The sequence below is a fragment of the Mus caroli genome, chromosome 11, assembly GCF_900094665.2.
Source record: "Mus caroli chromosome 11, CAROLI_EIJ_v1.1, whole genome shotgun sequence".
Lineage (NCBI taxonomy): Eukaryota > Metazoa > Chordata > Mammalia > Rodentia > Muridae > Mus > Mus caroli.
Window position 1 is genome coordinate 111,653,815 of NC_034580.1, and position 19,264 is coordinate 111,673,078.

Here is a 19,264-nt window from a genome sequence, read left to right on the forward strand (position 1 = left end):
AGGTATCACTCATGTGCACATACCCCACACACAGAACACATGTGTCACTCACATGCATATACCCCCCCCCATAGAACACAGGTATCACTCATGTGCATATACCCCCCCCCCACAGAACACATGTGTCACTCACATGCATATACCCCTCCACATAGAACACAGGTATCACTCATGTGCACATACCCTCCAAAGAACACATACATCACTCACTGCACATACACACCGCCACAGGACACATGCATATGTGCTATTTTTTAAAAAGAACATCGAGGAGGCACTGATTAGAATCTAATGGTCCCACAGGATGAGGCTGGGAAAGTGGGTAGGGCCCTTGGGGTACCTGATGACTTCTCTGTGGCCATTCTTGGCAGCCAAGTGCAGGGGTGTGGTGTAGTTGGGGTCACATGGGTCCTTCGCCTCTCCCTCTAGCAGTGCCACACATAAGTGGCTGTTCAAAAGCAGCTGGGCCACCTACAGTGTGCAACACCCAGTTAGAGCCTCCTCCGAAGACCAAACAGAATCTAGCACCCAACACTAGCACCCAGCACTAGCACCCAGCACCCTGTGGGGCTGTAGGCCTCACCTTGAGCCGCCCAAATTCACAGGCTAGGTCTAGGGGTGTCTTCTTCAACTTGTTGACTAGGCATGGGTTAGACTGGTGCTGGAGAAGCATCTCTGACTGGGAGGGAAAGCTAAAGTGAGGGAGGCTGCCAGTCAAACCCTGGCCCCTGGCCCCCCAGCCCCCCCAGGCAGGCTCACTTACCACCTCATAATGCCCGTATTGCGCAGCCAGGTGCAGAGGGATCTGCCCATCCAGCGAGGCAGCGTTGACAGCGGCAGAAGCCCGGAGCAGCAGTCTCACGGGCTCCAGGCGGCCCTGCCAGGCTGCATAGTGTAGGGGGCGCATGCCTGACAGGAGGAGGAAGCGCTGAGAGGGGTCATGGGGATCTAAATAGGGAATGGAGCCGCCCCAGCTGGAAGGGAACAACCCCATTCAGCAATGCTAGCTTCAACCCGATTGGGTTGAAATCAGAGTTCTCACTGTGTCCACCCCAGATGATCTGGCAACAAACCCCAGGGCAGTGCAAAAAGCTCTCTTGAGCATCCTTATCTAAATATGGGAAATCTGAATTACACACTCCCTAGAAGGAAGCCATTCACAATTTGAGAAAAGAAACCCAAACACCTGGCAGTATATTCTAACTAGGAGGAGAAATTTCTGGTCACCAGGGCCTCAGTAGAGGCCCTACATCCCCCCCACTTAATGCGATACACTAAGCTCTCACCATTGCTGTCCTTGATGTCCACAGTGGCTTGAGCTTCCAGCAGCAAGGCTATGAGTTCCAGGCTGCCCCCCAAGGCAGCGTGGTGGAGAGCAGAGAATCTGGCAATGGGGGACACAAAATAGGGGGTATCAATGAGTAGTCCTCCGCCCGGCAGTGATGAGTTACTTGCCCCCCCCCCAAATGCCTGCCAGGCCTGCCGTGGGAGCGCACAGCAGCCGGGCCACAGCATGAAAGGACTCAGTGTCTTGGCTGAGAGGCTCATTTGTCTAGCATCCCCCACCCAGCCTGCCCAGAGGAGGGGGCCGTGGGAGCAGAAGCCTGAGGGCTCCTACCCTCCAGGGAAAAAAGGGGCCCAGGAAGAATCTGACCCAAGGGGGCCCCTTCTCTTGCTCAGGGCTAACTCCACAGGCAGGTGGGTGTGCAGGACCCCCCTCCCTCTGGCCCTACACAGGCAGGACCCAGAGCTCTAGGCAAACGTACTTGGAGGACCTGATATGAGAGCGAGCAGGTTGTGGAGCCCCAGGGCCTTTCCGTTTACCCCTCCCCAGGACTCTACCCTTTCGCCAGCTGCACATACCCATCAGCATCCTGGTAGTTAATGTTGAGTCTCTTCGTGGAGCCGAGGAGCTCTAGGGAATCAGGGGTAGGGGACATCAGGGTACATGCCACCACCAACTGCCTTGCCCATACCCTCACCTGGCACACTCCCGCCACCCACCTCCAAGGACCCAACCGACCTTTCGGGGTACAGAAAAGCACCTGCCCCATGGCCCTTCCCAGGTCCTGTCCCTATGGCTCGAGGACACTGAGCACTCGAAGCCACTGCAGCAGCGGCCTGCCTTCCCCAAAGCCCCTGCCCTGCTTGTTTATAGAGCCAAAGGGGGCGGGAAAGGGTATCGGCCTGACGTGCCTTCATTAGGACAGGCCCACGGGGTGCATGGCTGGCATTCCTGCCTGAATGGGAGAGAGTCCTATTGTCCAATTAGGCCAAGGGGAACAGGCGTGCAAAGAAGGGTGGGGGCTTAAGTATTCAAGGGCAGAGAGGTGGTGGACAAAGCTGGACTCTGAGCATCCCTGAGTCGGTCCTGGTGGGCAAGGCCACATAGGTCACACTGACACTAGCCTCAGTTCTGTGTCCCAGCCCTACCAATTTGCACAGGTCATCTACAGGACTCTGTCTCCTCCTTGAAAATAGGCTGATCATAGGCTCTGCCCCCTAGAAGTTGCCAGGACAGTCCCTTGTGAGCATGGGATAGTGACAATAACCACTGGGCACTCTTTACACGTTGGCCACTACACTGGGGCACCGTACCCAAACTCTCCTGGGATTTCCACAAACCCACCAGCCGACTTGATATCCATGAGGTCTGACCCGGCTATCCAGGCCTCATTAGAGAAGCAGAGGGCACTGCCTTCCTGGGACAGGATACATATGGCTGAGAGGCCAGTAGCAGCCTGACCATGTTGGTCCTTGAGGTGTTGGGAAAGGAGAAGCCTTGTTACAGGCCGCCCCTGCCTCCTGCTGGAACCCACCCTGCTGGGAAGGAGGGGGCCTCGCTCAGCCCAGGCTGGGCAGGGTGCCAAACATGCTGGTCTAGGCCTGCCCCCCAGGCCCTAGTGGGCCCCCAAATACCCCAGCAGCCTGAGAAAGGCATGGCCTCATTCCATCAGGGTGGGAAGCAAGGGATGGTGGGCAGGGGAGAGGGTTGATACACACAGGGTGGAGCTGTCGGACTCTATACCTAACGGGTAAATACAGAAAAGGTGGGGTAGCTCAGAGAATGTGTGTGAGCTGCTGGAAGGAAGCACAGACCTCCCAGCCTCCCTGTCATCCCCTCTTGTAACACAGAACCATTTGGGGGGCTGGGGGGAGAGGGAGGACTGGAGCTGCAGAAACAGGAAGTGCATGGCTCAGAGGCTGTTCTGCCTTTCCTGGGCTGTGTGACCTTGGCCACCAAGGTGCCTCTCTAAGCCTCAGCGCAGACAGCAAAGGTCCCAAAAGAAGAGAGCCATTGTCCTTCAGGAAGCCTTCCCTTCACTGGGCTGTCCACTTGGGAGAGTCTGGGATGGGGCAGCTGGGTGGCTGGATGTGTCCTCTCTAGGGAGGGGTTGACAATGTGACAGGAGGAGCACAGGAACAGGGGCAGGGCCAGATAGGTGGCTCTGTTCTTTCCAGAACAATAGCCGGAAAGGTGGTGGAGGAGAGGCCCAGAAACTGGGCTGGGGACCCTGGCGGGAGGGAGGGAGGGAGGGTGGAGGGTCCCGGTTCCTGGCAGTGGCTCCAGGCGCTTCCGCTGTGGCATACATAACCTTCCCCATCTGGGTTCTGGGGCTGGGAGAATCACCCCGTCTCAGACCCAAGCAAAGGATGTGAGTTCAGCTGCTCAACTCAGCCCATCCATTTCCTCCAGGCAAGGAAGGAGACCTCAGAAAAAGGAGATGGCTGGGGAGGGGCAGGGCCCATGTGATGGCACCCCTCCCAGGCGCCGGCTCCTGAAGAGGAGTCTGGATATCAGGAGGCCAATGTTAAGAAGAATCAGCTAAGCCGGGCAGTGGTGGCGCACGCCTTTAATCCCAGCCCTTGGGAGGCAGAGGCAGGCGGATTTCTGAGTTCGAGGACAGCCTGGTCTACAAAGTGAGTTCCAGGACATCCAGGGGAACACAGAGAAACCCTGTCTCAAAAAAAAAAAAAAAAAAAAGAATAATCAGCTAGAGGCTTCCAGTCAGCACAGCAGGAGGAAAAGCGGGTGCCCTGATGCCTCCCTTCTGTTGGTGATGGTTTACCTTGGTACTCGGGCCCCTTCATTCCTCTCTGACATCATCCGCGGAGCCCCCAGACTCTTTCTCCCAGTTTTAATTTGGGGAACTATGCTTTTAGAACCACCCCCACCCCCCACAATGATTCTGATATGAACAGATGTCAGCAGAGGTTACCATGGGAACTCGGAGGAGAGCACAAGGGTTTATTTCTCATCTGACCCGAGGGCTGTGTGACCTTGGGCAAGTCATGAACCTCTGAGTGTCACTTTCCTTATTTGCATAATGGATATGACAGGAAGCAAGGGGTTACCGTGTTTCATAAACTCCATGGTTTACAAAGGTCACCCGGGACCTCGTCTTTGTCACCAGTCTCTCTGGCTTCTCAGAGGACAAAAGGAGGTACAGTGCAGGGGATTTCATAAGAAGGCTCAGGCCTCTCACCCAGTGTCCACCTGTATAGGTGAGTCTCCACCTTGCACTGAGGGAAGAAACTTGATCCCCTAGAGACTCTGCCATGGGACATAGAAGACCTGTTTTGGACCCTACACACCTAGCTGTGAGGTTCCCGCCATCCGCCAACTCCTCCTTCCACCCTCCAGTGGGCCTCACTCTCTGAGGCAGCCAGGACTGTGAGGCTAGCGGCAGTGTGACCAAGGCCCCACCGGGCAGGTGGCCAAAAGCAACAGAGAGGTGAGGGGGAGGAGAGTGGCTCACAGTGCACTTAGACCTTCAGGCCCTCTCCCCAAGACCGACCGCCCGCCCGCTTCAGTACCTTTCTTCTATCTGGCTCCCCCTCATTCACTTCCCTGGGACGCAAGGACCTAGGGGCACACAGCTCCACCTCAAGCTTGGGTCTCCGCCCTGCTGTGCAGGTGGGTGCACGCTATTAACGTCTTTCCTTTTGGCACCGGCACACTAAGGTGTAGGTGGGGATAAGATGTCTCCAAGTAGCCTGGGGAGTCCTGTGTGTAAGACCCAGGTGTGTCTTGGGGTTCAAACCCCAGTGCTCCCTCCGGAGGTGACCCTCTCTCAGGGAACACTTTCTTCATCTCCAGAGGAGCCGGAAGAACCACCCGCTGAATTAAGACCTGGAGAAGACAAACTTCAAGATCTGGAAGAGCCCAGGGAGCTTGCCCTTAAACCCAGAGGTCAAGTTTCCTCGGAGGTGTGTGTGAGAGGTCCTGTTACCACAGACGGTCCTAAGAGATGGAGCTAAGTGTCCATCCATACAACCAGCCCTGACTATCCTGCCAGGGATACAGTCCTCAGGGCTGTGGAAACCTCTAGAACATTAGCATTGGCTACACACTCCCAAGGAACACAAGCAGATTAGCTGGGGAGGAAGGAGCTTTAGTAATGGTTGAGGTGTTGAGAGTACCTAGAAGAGGGACTATGCCGCCAGCAAGTTCGAGGTCTGGGGTTCTAAGCCTTACAGAACCCCAAACCAACCACTACCACCAGCAGAAACCCAACCACTGCTTCCAGAGAGGTTTTAGAGACATCCCCATGAAGTGCAGACATAACTACAGGGAAGCTCTGCTTCATGTCTGTGGATGGGTTTTGGGGGTGGTCACGCACTTTCCGGACCCACGGTTAGAAGAACAAACGCATCCACAAACCCATCTCCTGACAGGCAGCCTCAAGGGCTAGCACGTTGGTTGGCTTTGCTCCCTGCTCTGGTCCAGAGCTTAGGACGGAGCCTGGCATACAATAAACAATCAAAAGCAGGAGCTGAATGTGTTTCAATGCGGTCCCTTTGTAGGCAAGGGCTCCGTGGCTCAGAGCTGTTAAGTGACTTGCCCGGAGACACAGAGCAAGAAGGGACCCTTTTTCCTCCTTGGCTCTGATACAGAAGCACTTCTTGTCTACAACAGCACAGTCCTTCTTCCTCAAGTCTGCAAATCAAAGTGAGCCCCCCTGCCACCCCCCCAGCCTCTCTCTGTGGCCCTCAGTACTCAGAGAAGGACCTCAGCTGGATGGCCACCCCACCAAGGACTCACTTGTTTTTGCAGCCTTCACTTTAGCCACCAGTTTCTGCACGCAGGTCACGTCTCCATTCTTGACGGCAAGGATAAGGTCCTGTTCACGACCCATTCTGATCACTGGGTCAAGCTCTGGGCTTCAGAGTCCAGGAAGAAGCAAGGGACCGGCCCAGTCAAGTGTCAGTTCGCCATGCCTCAATGCTTTGGAGGACTCCTGGTCCTGGGGGAACAAGTCCGGTGTCTCAGGCAATGAGCTTCTTGTCAGGCAGAGATATAGTTCCCTCAAGGTGCTCTGGGAGCTGCCACCACAGGCAGGAAAGCCGGTCCCTGGTGGGGTGGAGGCTGTGTGGAAATCTGGCCTGAGATCAGCTTGCAGCTTCCGACAGCCCTGGAATGGGCTGGGACTGGGCCCGCCAATCTTCCTGGGTTAGCGCAGAAGCACCAGTGCCCACCCAGAGAGCAGTCAGCATTCCCTCTGGCGTGAGGCAGCAGCCAGGGACAAGTCCTGAGGGTCTGGAAAAGATACACGTCATCCAATGAAAAGCTGGGTTACAGCCAGGAACCGGGACAGAGAAGATGAGCAAGAGAGAACCTCTAGGGAGCCCCAAATCACCCTAGATGCCCAAGGAGCCATGGAGTGAGTCTAAGCCACTAAGGGAGGGGAGGAAGTTTCTGTACTTGAGAGAAATATATCATGCAAAGAGGAGAGGGACAGCATTCAAGGAGGGAGAGGCTGGGTTGCCTATGCCCCACGGCACTGGGCAGCACCTCAACCTTGGGCAGGAGGGGCCCTGGCAGCAGGAGACACTGGTGTAGGCAGGGCCAGCAGCCCATTCTCCACAGCCCCAGGCTCTGACACCCACAGTCAACAGGCGGGGCCAGGAGGTAGGGCCTGGGAGAGTGGCACAGGCAGATGGTAGGGGTCACTCCCTGTCCAAGGTGTCTGCAGCACACTCCTCACTACCAGGTCCCTAGAGGGTGGGCTGGGTGCTTATGTCCCTCACTTTCTGGGGGAGATCTACCTGTTGGATCGGATAGATCTACAGCACCTGTTGCTAATCCTTTCTCACTGCGTCTGTGGTGGGAGAGAGCAGCTGGGTAGAGATCCAGGACAGAGAGCTTGGACAGGCTGGCCAACTACCTCCCAAGCCTGAACCTGAAACCCCAACCCGACTTCCCGCACAAACCCTCAAGTCAGTTCCTCAGTGGCGGTGATTTTGTTGCCAGAATCTTGTGGCAAGAGACTCGTGCAGGCCTGGGGGCCCAGGTGGGGAACCACTCATTCCTCAGAAGTTCCAAGCCCAAGCCGGAGGGCACTCCCCCTCAAAGCCCGCGACCCGCACCGGGAGAGAGTGCTCCTGGCAGTGCCTGGGGTCGGCTGGCTCCCCCTCCCCTTGGAATGCCCCTCTAGCGCCGCGCAGCTCCCCGCAGCCAAGCCCAGATAAGGCCGACCCCGGGAACAAAGCGGCAAGAGGGACCCGGAGAGTCAAGAGTCCGAGGAATAGATAGAGGAGAACGAAAAGGGGGGCTCGAGGAAGGCGGAAGGAGCAGAGAGATGGAGGAGCCCGCCGATCAGACAAGAAAAGTTAGTTTGCGTCTGCTCTCAAGGGTCCTGACCCCTGGCCCGGGACCCGGCAGTCTCACCTCTCCCGGCCGCCCCGCCGGGGGTCCGGCTGGCTGTGCTCAGTCTCAGGCACTCTGGACTCTGGTTCCCACTGTCCCCCGCAACCCCTTTCTCCTCCTTTCCAAGGCCGGCTCGGCGCCTCCCGCAGGAAATCCCGCCCCTCCCCCCTCCCTCCCGCCGGATCGGGAGCTGGGGACCGTCCGGGCAGCACAGTTGGATTGTCAATCAACACCCTGGTTCCCGCCCCATCTTCACTAGGCCCCGCCCCCGCCAGCCAGCCCAGAGCCGAGCCACTGGTTGGATCAGCGCATGCGCGCAGGTGAAGCTGCTTAGGGGTGCAAAGTGGCGGGTGAGAGGCGGGGTGGATGAGGCTTCGTGCTGCTGTGTCCTTTCCGGGGATCCCGAGAGAACTGGGTTCTGGTCTAGACCAAAAGGTGAAGTGTGAATGTATAGGAGAGAAAATAGGATGTTTTGGCAGTTGAACCTGAGGAGCCCCCACTAGGGGCGGAGATCACTTCCTCTTTGCCCCATCCTTTCCCGGGTTGCCCGCAGCGACCTTCGTCCACACTCAGAGACCTATAGCTGCTGGCTGGAGCAACGGTGCCACCTAGTGGTGAGTGTCGGTGCGACTCAGGATGTCACGGCGGGGACCCCAGCCTCGAGGAGGTGCTTTCGGAGGCTGGGGTGGCGATTCAGCACCAGTGTGAGCCGGACAGCGCCTCCACCCCTGGCCTTTGAACCCTGCTTCAGAGCCCCTAAGAAGAGATTTTTTTTTTTGGCCCACCGTGAAGGAACTCCGAAAGTCTTTGGTCTACTCCTAACATTCCCATATGGGCACCAGTTTGCAAAGCTGGTGTCTGGGGGCTCACTGCTCTCCTCTCTCTACACATCTCTTTCCTGCTGGTGGTAGGACACAAAGACATTCAGGGCTGCAGAGATGAGAGTAACATATTTGATTATCCATACTGCATCCAGACGCCAGGTATAAAGTTTTACGAAAGAAGGGAGGAGCCCCCAGCAGCGCTGGAAACGGAATAGATGACTTTTTGCACATCTGGAAACCTGCACATCGAGCTGGGTCCCGCGGCCCGAGGTACACGTGTGCAGACAGGTGTTAGGACACACACGGGGCAGGTAGGAAAGCGCGAGGCTGGAGGGTGGCTTTATGATCGGGAGGAGCGAGCGGGTCGAGGGCGCTAGGACCGCGCGGAATGCCGGGGTGGGCGGGGCTTCGCGGTGCGCGCGCAGCCGCAGACGGCGGCCCGATGGAGCCCGAACCCGAACCCGGGTCCGTGGAGGTTCCCGCGGGGCGTGTGCTCAGGTGCTACCCGGCCCGGGGGATGGCGTGGGGTGCGTGGGACCCGGGAGCGAGCGGGGTGGCCTCTGTGCTGATCACGTGTTCCCGGCTCTCCCCAGCGCCTCGGAGCTCCGCGCCGCGCGCTCGCGGTCCCAGAAGCTACCTCAGCGGTCGCATGGCCCCAAGGACTTCCTCCCGGACGGCTCGGAGGCCCAGGCGGAGCGGCTGCGCCTGTGTCGCCAGGAGCTGTGGCAGCTGCTGGCGGAGGAGCGCGTGGAGCGCCTGTGAGAGGGGCTGGGCCGGGCCGGATCGGGCCGGGTCGGGTCGGGTGGGCGGAGGCCGGGGACTGCCCGTGCAGACCGAGACCCCCCTTCCCCACTCCTCGCCAGGGGCAGCCTGGTGGCCGCGGAGTGGAGACCAGAAGAGGGCTTTGTGGAGTTGACGTCTCCTGCGGTGAGCGGCCCGGGCATCTCCGCGGCAGGGGGACCCCCTTCCTCTGTCCGCTTAGCTGCTTTGTGACACTTGGTCTGCTGCTGCACAGGGGAAATTCTGGCAGACCATGGGCTACTCAGAGGAAGGACGGCAGCGGCTTCACCCCGAAGAGGCTTTGTATCTGCTGGAGTGTGTAAGTGGGGTCCTGGAGGCGTGGGGAAAGGGGTCCCGACTAATGGAGTGGGAAGGATACGGTTTGGTGGACCAGGAGGAATTCAGAATTATGTTTTCAGTGAAGTAATGTGCCGACTTTGAGAACAGAAGAGGATACCACTGGACAGCAGGAGTTCTAATCCTCTCATTGTTTGTCGTGGTCATGCAGTGATGCTTGAGTGTGTAGAAAAAGGGTCAGAGCCAAGAAGGTGACTGGCTTGGGCACTGCAGGAAGGGTACACAGCTAAGCTCTTGGTCCACTTCCAGGGTTCGATTCAGCTCTTCTACCAAGACCTCCCACTGTCTATCCAAGAGGCCTACCAGCTGCTGCTGACCGAGGACACCTTGAGTTTCCTGCAGTATCAGGTATCTGCCTCCCAAGGTGACTCTCATTTGCTAAGTCGGTGAGTCCTGACAGGTGCCTTTGAGGCTGCGAGCACAGAGCCACAAGCCAGGGCTGTAGGTGAGACAGCCTGTGATCACACGGGCTTATATACAAATGGAGACTGTCAGGTTTGGGGGATTTGTATTGTCGGCAAGTCATTAAATGACACGTGTGCCCGGAAGAGGAGATAGAATTGAAAGAGTGAAATCTCCTTTGAGGATGGTATTTGCTTATTTATTTTTAGTGCTTCTGGGAAGTGAAGCCAGCAGCCCATGCCTGCTAGCAAACACTCCAGCACTGAGCTGTATAGCCCCTACCCTCTGTTTTATGTTTTGAGATAGGGACTTTCAAAATTGCACAGGCTGGCCATGAACTCACTCTGTACCCCAGGCTGGTCATGAGTTTGTGCTCAAACTCTCTAGTAGCTGGGGTGACAACCTTGAACCAGCCTGGTTGAGGATAATACTTAAAATGGAATGTGGTCCAAGCAGTCCCAAGATTTGGAACCTAGGGCCATATAGGAGGGAGGTTTTGAGTGGTAGAGGAAATGGCTTTGTGTCGCTGGTCTTTGCTACTTTGTGGGTCCTTCTTTTTCCCACCCTTGTGCCCCCAGTTTCATCTCTTATCACTAGATAGAAAAGAGAGGGGAGAAAGACTCTGAGTGTAATTTCTCTCTCTCGTTTCTTCTTTGAGCATTACCGACAAACTGCAGTCGACTCCCCCGAACAATCAACAACCACCAACCCCACCTTTTGGGGCCTTAGCATTGACGTACCCTCTAAAGAGTTCCCAGAATCCCAAATAGTACACAATTGCAAAAATCGATCTGCAGCTAGCAAAAACCACACCTCTGTTCGAACAGAAAGCAAATCACGGCTGCTGTGGATGGGCCGAAGCACCCTGTGTCCCCACACCTGGGATTAAAACAAAAACATGTCATAATATTTCTGTGTTTCTTAACGAGGCCAAGATCCCGGAATTGTCACTAAAACTTGTGTTTAGGGCTGGCGAGATGACTCAGTGGTTAAGAACGCTGACTGCTCTTCCAAAGGTCCCGAGTTCAAATCCCAGCAACCACATGGTGGCTCGCAACCATCCGTAACGAAATCTGATGCCCTCTTCTGGTGCGTCTGAAGACAGCTACAGTGTACTTACATGTAATAAATAAATAAATCTAAAAGAAAAAAAAAAACTTGTGTTTAGAGAAACTACTAACTTATTATTATGGACATCTCTGTAGGCATGCTGACGTGTGTTATAATGGGAGTCCTTAAAGGGAGAGGGAGAAATACTACTTTTGAGTAGTTTGAGGCCAATCTGATGTACATATCTCCAGGATAACGAGGGCCGCATAGCAAGCACCTTTCAAGCAAACATACAAACAAAAAGAACATCTAAGATTTCCCTTTTTCTTCCCTTAAGGTCTTCAGCCACCTGAAGAGACTGGGCTATGTGGTTCGTCGGTTCCAGCTAAGGTAAGACCCTTCCGTTGATTCCCATTCACTGTGGTCCTGGGGCCTTTGGCTTGAGTGCAGCTCCCTGGGGCTGAGCCCGAGGTGTTCAATAGAGAGGCATGGGGGATGAATTCCATTATTGCACTTTCGCCTGGGAGCCCAGCTCAGCTAATGACCTAGTATCTTCATCTCACTTCGAGCATTGGGGCAAAGAACCGCAATAGCCATCTTGTGGTATATAGCCGTGCGGGTCAGTTTGGAAAGCACACGCGTGAGTGAGGGACTGGGTGAAGAGTTTATAGTTGAGGTGGTTTCACATTTCTTGTTCTGGGCTAGATCTCCCCTCAATACCTCAGTGTCCAGCTTTTTTTTTTTTTAGATTTATTTATTATTATCAATAAGTGCACTTCAGATGCACCAGAAGAGGGCATCAGATCTCATTATGGGTGGTTGTGAACCACCATGTGGCTGATGGGATTTGAACTCAGGACCTTCGGAAGAGCAGTCAGTGTTCTTAACCACTGAGCCATCTTGCCAGCCTGAGTATTAAATTTTGCCTTGGCAAAATTATCAGAAAGGGTACCAGTGCTGGCAACTAGCCAAGCCCACCTCTGGGCAGCAAAGGGTGGAAGATTTTGTCTTGTAACCTGAGCCAAATCGATCGTGGTCTTACCCACCTTTTTTTTTTTTTTTTTTTTTTTTTTTTTTTTTGAGACAGGGTTTCTCTGTATAACCCTGGCTGTCCTGGAACTCACTCTGTAGATCAGGCTGGCCTCGAACTCAGAAATCCGCCTGCCTCTGGCTCCCAAGTGTTGGGATTAAAGGCGTGTGCCACCACTGCCCGGCTTTACCCACCTTTTATATAGTAAGGAACACCCACAAAATAGTAAAATTGGTATTTGGAAAGCGTCAAGGCGCAGCAGCCATGGAGACCTACCCACACAAACTGGCTTATCCTCCTTTTTTTTTTTTTCAAATATTTATTTATGTTATGAATGTGAGTACACTATAGCTGTCTTCAGAACAGGGCATGGGATTCCATTACAGATGGCTGTGAGCGTGGTTGCTGGGAATTGAACTCAGGACCTCTAGTGGAGCAGTCAGTGCTCTTAACCACTGAGCCATCCCTCCAGCTCGATTTCTCCCTTAACGTAGTGGCACCACATAGAACTTGCTGTAATAAAAAGATGCACTATGCTGTCTGGTGGGTGAGGTCCTGTAACAACAGGACTGAAAGTCTCACTTCATAATTTTAATTGATTTAGATATAATGTGAATAGACACTTGTGGCTGTACTGTACCTGAACCCTGCCGCATTGGGAGCCGTAAAAATTCACAGTGGTGGGGAGGGGACTCACTCAGTCCTGTCACTGCAAGCACAAAGGACCTGAGTTCGGTCCCTCAGAGGCCATGTGTTCACCTTTTTCTTCGCAGCACTGGGGAGGCAGAGTCAGGCAGATCCCTGGGGCTCAGCAGCCAGCCAGCCCAGACTAATCATGAGCTGCAAGCCAACTAGAGACCCTGTCTCAAAAGCACAAGATAGACAGGACTAATACCCAAGGCTCCCTTGCGTCTGTTCAGTCTCTGTCACATACCCCTCCCCTACCTCATAGCAGGGAATAATGCAATAGCGTTAAGGGATAAGGGTCTGAGACCATGTTCTATGACTGAGTGAGGGAGAAAAGATTTTAAAGCAGTGTGTTAGTACAGTGTCAGCTTTTTCAGGGGGAAGAAAAAAAAATACAGAGAAACAGTCATAGTAAGTGTGTGCAAGAAGTAAAAAGTTATTGGGTGGGGTGCACACACCTTTAATCTCAGCATTTGAGAGGCAGAGGCAGGGGGATTTCTGTGAGTTCAAGGCCTTCCCGGTTCCAGGACAGCCAGAGCTACATAGTGAGATCTCTCAGAAAAGAAAGGAAGAAAAGAAGGAAGGAAGGAAAGTGTTACCCATGGAAACCCAAGAGGTTTTATTTTTGTTTTCCTCCTCATCATCTTCATCTTCCTCCTTGTCTTCCTCTTCCTCCTTTATTGTTTTGTTTTGTTGTTGTTGTTGGGTTTTTTGTTTTGTTTTGTTTTGTTGTTTTTTTTCTGAGACAGGGTTTCTCTGTATAGCCCTGGCTGTCCTGGAACTCACTTTGTAGACCAGGCTGGCCTCGAACTCAGAAATCCTCCTGCCTCTGCTTCCCAAATGCTGGGATTAAAGGCGTGCACCACCACTGCCCAGCCTTGTTTTGTTTTTTGAGACAGGGTTTCTCAGTGTAGTCCTAACTGTCCTGGAACTCTGTAGACCAAGCTGGTCTCAAACCTGCCTCTGCCTCCCAAATGCTGGGATTAAAGGCGCGCGCCGCCACCACCTGCTTCAAGGTGTTTATTTTCATCTTTGCTTTCTTTGTATTTTTCAAGTTTTTCTTACCAGTGGCTAATAACTTGTTTTCTGGGGTGCCTGGGATGGAAGCCAGGGCCTTGCAGCTCCTAGGCAAAAGCTCTCCTGTGAGCTGTATCCTAGCCTTATTAATCACATATTGCCAGCTCTTCAGGAGCATCTGGTCAGAAAGACTGTTTGTGACACTCAGGGGCCTGAGCGAAGGTGGGTGACTAGGCCCTTGTGGCTGTTCCCAGGTACCCTTCCTTCTGCTATGGCTCTGCCTCTGACCTTTGCCTCATCCTCTTGGCCAAGCCCTCCCAAATCCCATCTGCGGTGGCGGCAGCCTGAGTGAACGGACCCGTTGCCCGCCTCCTGTTCTCACCCACAGCTCTGTCGTGTCACCTTACGAGCGGCAGCTTAATTTGGATGGTTATGCCCAGTGCCTGGAGGATGGGTCTGGCAAGAGGAAGAGGAGTTCCAGCTGTCGGTAATCCACCTGCTGCTGCCACCCCTGGGAGCACATGGGCTTAAGAAGGGGCCTGAGGACACAGCCGAGGGTATACCTCAGTTCCAGTGGAACGTACGTGTCTTGGGGACAGTAACAAGGGACAAATGTGCTCTTTTTTCTCCCGTGTCTCTAAGGTCTGTTAATAAGAAGCCCAAGGTCCTACAGAACTCTCTGCCGCCCATCAGCCTGGCAGCCTCCAGCTCACCTGCCTGTGACCAGAGTAGCCAATACTCAGATGAGAAGCCTCAGGACTCAAGCGCCAGGCAGGACTCAGAGCTCCCCTTGCAGTTCCTGGGGTCCTCAGAGCCTTGCTCTGATCTAGCCAGGGAAGACGTGGGGTGTGACCGAGAGAGTCACAAAATAGAGAACGGAGCCAAGGGAACCCCTAAGCTACGCTGGAACTTTGAGCAGATCTCATTCCCCAACATGGCCTCTGATAGTCGCCACACCTTCCTGCCTGCTCCAGCCCTAGAGCTGCTACCGGCCAATGTCATTGGGCGAGGGACAGATGCTGAGTCCTGGTGCCAAAAGCTGAACCAGCGGAGGGAGAAGCTCTCCCGTCGAGACCGGGAACAGCAAGCATTGGTCCGGCAGTTCCGGGAGGATGTTAACGCAGATCCTGAGGTTCGGGGCTGCTCCAGCTGGCAGGAGTACAAGGAGCTGCTGCAGAGGCGACAGACGCAGAAGAGCCAGCCCCGGCCTCCACACCTATGGGGCCAGTCCATTACCCCCTTACTCGACCCTGATAAAGCCGATTGTCCAGGTATTCCCTCACCCTGAGCTATACCCCTATAGGCTGTTGGGAGCAGAGAGAGAGACTTCTGAAAGTGGATGCTCAGCCGAGGTCTGGCTAAGGCCTGAGGTGTGAGAGAAGGCTGTGCAGTGGGGTGGGACCTATATAGACTGTTCCATAGGTGGTGGTGGCAGCCACTGGGGACAGTTTCCTGATGAGTCATTGCCCAGTGATTCCCGTGGGGGATGAAAGTTGTGCCTGCCTCCTTAAGACCATACCCAAGATTGCTGGATGGCTTTGTCAGCAGCCAGGTCCGGGCTTCCCCTCTTCCACAGCCTGTTAGCCGAGCCATGCTGACACCACAGTGGGCAGTTCTAACCAAGTAACAGTGAGGAGAGCTCACTGTCCGCTCTCGGTCCTAAACACACGGAACCAAGTATGTGGCCCGAGCTGTGTGTAGCCACAGACGCAGAACTCTGTAAGGCATCATAGGAACATGGTAGATTGTAGGTGAGTTGAGTAGAGTTACCAGATAAATATGTTCTAAGTACTGCCGCTGTGTGGAGCATAACTTATACCAAACACATTCTGGTAGATCTGGTGATCCTAACCTGGGTAGCAGATCTGTCAGTATCACGGGAGTGTGTAGAAGACTGACTCCCTTCCTCAACATCTTGTAGCCACGGTCCTGCAACATATCTCTGTACTGCAGACGACACACCTTGCTGATGGAGGTTACCGGTGAGTCTCAGCCCTGCCCACTGTCTCCATGACACTGGCTGCCAGGTGGAGCAGCAGCTGGGATTTGATTCCTGGAGTAGGGTCAGAGGATCACCCCCTGGGACACCTGCCTATATACTTAGCTCCCAGTGACCGGGGTGGGGGGGGTGTGGGGGTGGGGGAGGGAAGAATGACAAGATGGTGGCTATATCCCCTGTGACACTGCTTTGTAGAATTATTAATAGGGAAAGTTTCAGTATAGAGAGGGAGGTGGGAGAGGAGAGTCCCTATCTTAAAGTTTCTTACCTGGCTTGCAGGCTGCTGGAGAAGTCTGGAGGCTTGCAGATCAGCTTCGATGTTTACCAGGCTGACGCTGTGGCGACGTTCCGAAAAAACAGCCCTGGCAAACCCTACGTGCGAATGTGCATTAGTGGGTATGAGATGATTGAGCAGTGCCTCTGGCTGCTGCCAGCCCATCCCTTGAACCCTGCCACCAGTTTGCCAGACCCTGAAAAGAATCTGAGGTGCAGAAGGGTTAAGTGCCCCTACCTAAGGCCTTACGGCTAAGGTTGGTGCCATGGGAACCCAAGATCCCCCATCCTTGGCTCCATGCTACTGGCTTTTTGGGGAAGTCTTTTTCCTCTTTCACCTAAGTCCTGGGCTTGCTCAGCGGAAAGGAATTGATTTGGAAGGATTTACTGGCTAAGAGTGGTTAAGAACCCACACCTCCTATCCCTCTACTCTGGGCTCTCCTGAAGCACTCATCAAAGCCATGGAGTTTGCAGAAGGCAGAGCCCAGAGGCCAGTATTCTTGTATCCCTAACTTTTGCCTTACAGCCTTGCTGCCCTGGAAGGCCATGGGTAGGCTATGACTAGGTCTCGCCTGATCTTTATTCCCATAGGTTTGATGACCCTGTCCCAGACCTCTGCAGCCTCAAGCGCTTGACCTACCAGAGTGGGGATGTTCCCCTGATCTTTGCTCTAGTGGACCACGGTGACATCTCCTTCTACAGCTTCAGAGACTTCACACTGCCCAGGGATCTGGGCCACTGAATACAGCTCTGGGGATGGCTTTCTCTGGGGAGGGCCTGGACTGCTCTCAGGGACCGTGCCAGCTTTCTCTCATACAGGACTCACCTGGATGGAACTGTCCAGGCTATTGGGGTCTGTGGTCCTAGGTGTCTTCTGTTTGTAGAGACGTGCACACCCTCTTGCCTGGCTACTGTGCTTTCAAGCCCACTGCCTGGAAGTGCTGCCTGGCAGTGACGCCCCTCCCCACGCCCCCTTTGGAACTCAGGACTTTGTTTTCAGAGGCCCAGGACTTGGGTTAGAAGAAAGGACTGTGCCTTTATTCAAGGGGGTGCTTGCTTCGTGCCATAAAGCCAAAGCCATTAAAAACATATATATTTTCTGCTGTGGTTCAATATACTTACAGGGGCCCCTCCGTTCATTCCCGATTTGTCCATTTTGGGGGAGGGGAACCCTGGTGGGCCACAGAGCACATGGGAAAGCATGCCCAGGGCTGTGAGCATGGAGTCCATGGACTTCTGAAGAGTACCAATGAGACAAGACTCCAATCTTGGTCCTGCCCTGAGGACCAACAGCTGGGTGGTGGTAGGAGGGTGGCTGAGAGTCCTGAATGGGTTGGATTGTACCCAAGTCACTCTGAGGGTTCACCCACGGTTAGGGTAGTCCCCAGCTTGTTACTCTGATCCCCTCCCCCCTAGTTTGTGCTAAAAACTATAGCTATTGGCTATAGGGGCTGACACCCCCACACACACCTTGAACCTCAGGCTCCATCAGCCCCTCTGAAGACAGAAGTCAGGGAGCTTTAGGAAGTAACCGGTTGGGGGTTCGCCATTACGTCTTCGTTCCCATACCACTTTACTAGTGGGTCTGAAACCTGAATCTGCCGGTGAATATATTGGAATGGAAAGATCTCTTGAGAATCCCGCCTAGCTGTGGCCCTTACTAGACAGCCGCGGGAGGGAAGTGAAGCCTTGCCCCCACGGTCTCTCGCTTGGCTCTTGTGCTTTCAAGTCCGCTGCCTGCATGGAGTCGCGTCCATCCTGAAAAGCACCCAGGAACTATTTCCTCTTCCCAGAGGCGGTGGGACACCTAGAGCTGTGAGCAGTCCTGTGACCAGGTGCGCACAGGTGAAGGCGGGGTCGGGCAATACTGCGCTAGGTGCGGCTTCTCCCTGCTGCCCCGCCCCACACTACTGGGGCCACGATTGGCTGGCGAGCGGCCCCCGCTCTCAAGGCTCCCAGGATGCGCTCCCGCCCCGTCGGCTCAGCCTAGGAGGCGGGGCCGGGGCGGGGCGAGGGCTCGGCAGGCTCGCCCTGTATGTAAATCGCGACGGCTCCGCCTCCCTCCGCTCGCCGCGCCGGAGGTGAGCAGGAAGCAGACGGCCGCCCTGCAGCCCGTGGGCCGGAGCAGGGAACCTGAGTGGTGGGTGACGGCCGCTGAGGGACGCCGAGGCCTCGGGCAGGGCCCGGCCCGCGATTGCAGGTGAGCCCACCTGGCTTTACAGGACCTTTTGGGGTGCGGACCACTAGGGGCGGCGCGGCTCGGCTCGGGAGGATTCGAGTCCCCTGGGTGTTCCAGGCGGGTCGGAGAAGGCAGCGCCCAGATCTGCCCTGCTCGTCCAGATCTCCGACGTTTGGCTCGTCCCGGAGAAAGACACCTGTAGAAAGTGGCGCTGAGAACTTGTCTTTTCCTGTTCCGCCCCCCGGATTACCAAACTTGGGACTCGGGTTTGCACAATCGTGTTGGCTTTCGGGAGCAGGGAACAGGTGTCTGGCGTGGCTGGGTGCGGGGGACACAGTGAGCAGAGACACCGTTCCCGGACCCTTGTGCGAGGCGCCTCGACGCAGAGCGGGGCGACCCGGCTTCCTGTGACCTGGCGTCGCCAGCGGCGTCTGGAGCGCGTTACCTTGGCGGCTTAGCTCTTACCTTTGCCATCTGGGCGCTTTCCCTGCCCGCCCTTGTGCCTCCTAATCCTCCGACTCAGGAAGTCCGCGGGTGGGACTTGGTTTTCTCGTAGAAAGGGGAGCCTTTATATTCCCAGAGCGACTTTGGACACCTTTAGGCGATGGTATTGAGTCCCAGTCTGTTTTGTACGCCGATGAGTGGGGGTTACACTGTGAAACTTGGCAAAGAGTGAAAAATTCTTGCCAAAGAAAGTGTGCTATGCTTTTGCTCGGTTTTGGGGGGGGGTTGGTGGACACACTGGGCCTTAGCTGTGGGAAGTGGCCATAACTGGGGTAACCGCGCTGTAGCTCTTAGAGGGTTTTCACCTAAACAGGTGAACTTCCGGTAAGGAGGGTGGGGCTTAGATACCGCGTCCTTTCCCACAGGGACCCTTATGTCGACGCAACCTCTAGAGACCCTGTGTTAAAGTCTGTTCTGAGCTAGATGTGTCAGGGTAACAAGGAAATGTTTGTGGGAAGAACCGAGTTGTGCTGTGGCCTGCCTAAAAGAAGGCAAGTTAGAGTGGCTTTGG

The 19,264-nt window shown here is 54.9% G+C and overlaps 3 protein-coding genes across 9 annotated transcripts in view; 2 read left to right on the forward strand and 1 right to left on the reverse strand.

Moving 5' to 3' along the window:
- The window catches only part of Caskin2 (CASK interacting protein 2), a 14,965-nt gene extending 7,181 nt beyond the window's left edge, over window positions 1-7,784 (reverse strand). Inside the window, exons 1-7 of one of the 2 annotated variants that reach the window (XM_021176946.1) lie at window positions 7,673-7,784; window positions 6,047-6,541; window positions 1,864-1,915; window positions 1,287-1,384; window positions 764-909; window positions 584-679; window positions 341-471 (exon numbers count right to left, since the gene is read on the reverse strand). In XM_021176946.1, coding sequence (XP_021032605.1) covers window positions 341-471; window positions 584-679; window positions 764-909; window positions 1,287-1,384; window positions 1,864-1,915; window positions 6,047-6,140 — 617 coding nt within the window. In that variant the 5' untranslated portion in view covers window positions 6,141-6,541; window positions 7,673-7,784. Of the gene's footprint in view, window positions 1-340; window positions 472-583; window positions 680-763; window positions 975-1,286; window positions 1,385-1,863; window positions 1,916-6,046; window positions 6,542-7,672 lie in introns of those variants that run through there. The other variant, XM_029483290.1, reaches the window with a different exon arrangement.
- A 241-nt stretch (window positions 7,785-8,025) lies between these two features.
- Tsen54 (tRNA splicing endonuclease subunit 54) lies at window positions 8,026-17,170 on the forward strand. 4 transcript variants are annotated; one of them, XM_029484216.1, is made up of 11 exons: window positions 8,026-8,745; window positions 9,069-9,233; window positions 9,339-9,402; window positions 9,491-9,574; window positions 9,862-9,960; window positions 11,402-11,454; window positions 14,187-14,285; window positions 14,441-15,069; window positions 15,720-15,780; window positions 16,077-16,193; window positions 16,662-17,170. In XM_029484216.1, the coding sequence occupies exons 4-11, from the start codon at window positions 9,509-9,511 to the stop codon at window positions 16,810-16,812; spliced, it is 1,275 nt and encodes a 424-aa protein (XP_029340076.1). In that variant the 5' UTR covers window positions 8,026-8,745; window positions 9,069-9,233; window positions 9,339-9,402; window positions 9,491-9,508; the 3' UTR covers window positions 16,813-17,170. The 4 variants fall into 4 exon arrangements, with proteins under 4 accessions (XP_029340076.1, XP_021032607.1, XP_029340074.1 ...); XM_021176948.1 differs by lacking the exon at window positions 8,026-8,745 and adding an exon at window positions 8,899-8,973; XM_029484214.1 differs by lacking the exons at window positions 8,026-8,745; window positions 14,187-14,285 and adding an exon at window positions 8,914-8,973.
- A 982-nt stretch (window positions 17,171-18,152) lies between these two features.
- Window positions 18,153-19,264, forward strand: part of Llgl2 (LLGL scribble cell polarity complex component 2) — a 34,238-nt gene continuing 33,126 nt past the window's right edge. For all 3 annotated transcript variants that reach the window (XM_021176467.2, XM_021176465.2, XM_021176469.2), the window contains exon 1: window positions 18,153-18,270. The gene's annotated coding sequence lies outside the window, so the exon portion shown is untranslated. The remainder of the gene's footprint in view (window positions 18,271-19,264) is intronic.

Coding starts and splice junctions, on each gene's coding strand:
- Tsen54 (XM_021176948.1), top strand. CDS start 8,918: ATGGAGCCCGAACCCGAACCCGGGTCCGTGGAGGTTCCCGCGGGGCGT. Junction 9,575..9,861: donor CTTTGTATCTGCTGGAGTGT/GTAAGTGGGGTC, acceptor GTCCACTTCCAG/GGTTCGATTCAGCTCTTCTA. Junction 16,194..16,661: donor GTGCGAATGTGCATTAGTGG/GTATGAGATGAT, acceptor TTATTCCCATAG/GTTTGATGACCCTGTCCCAG.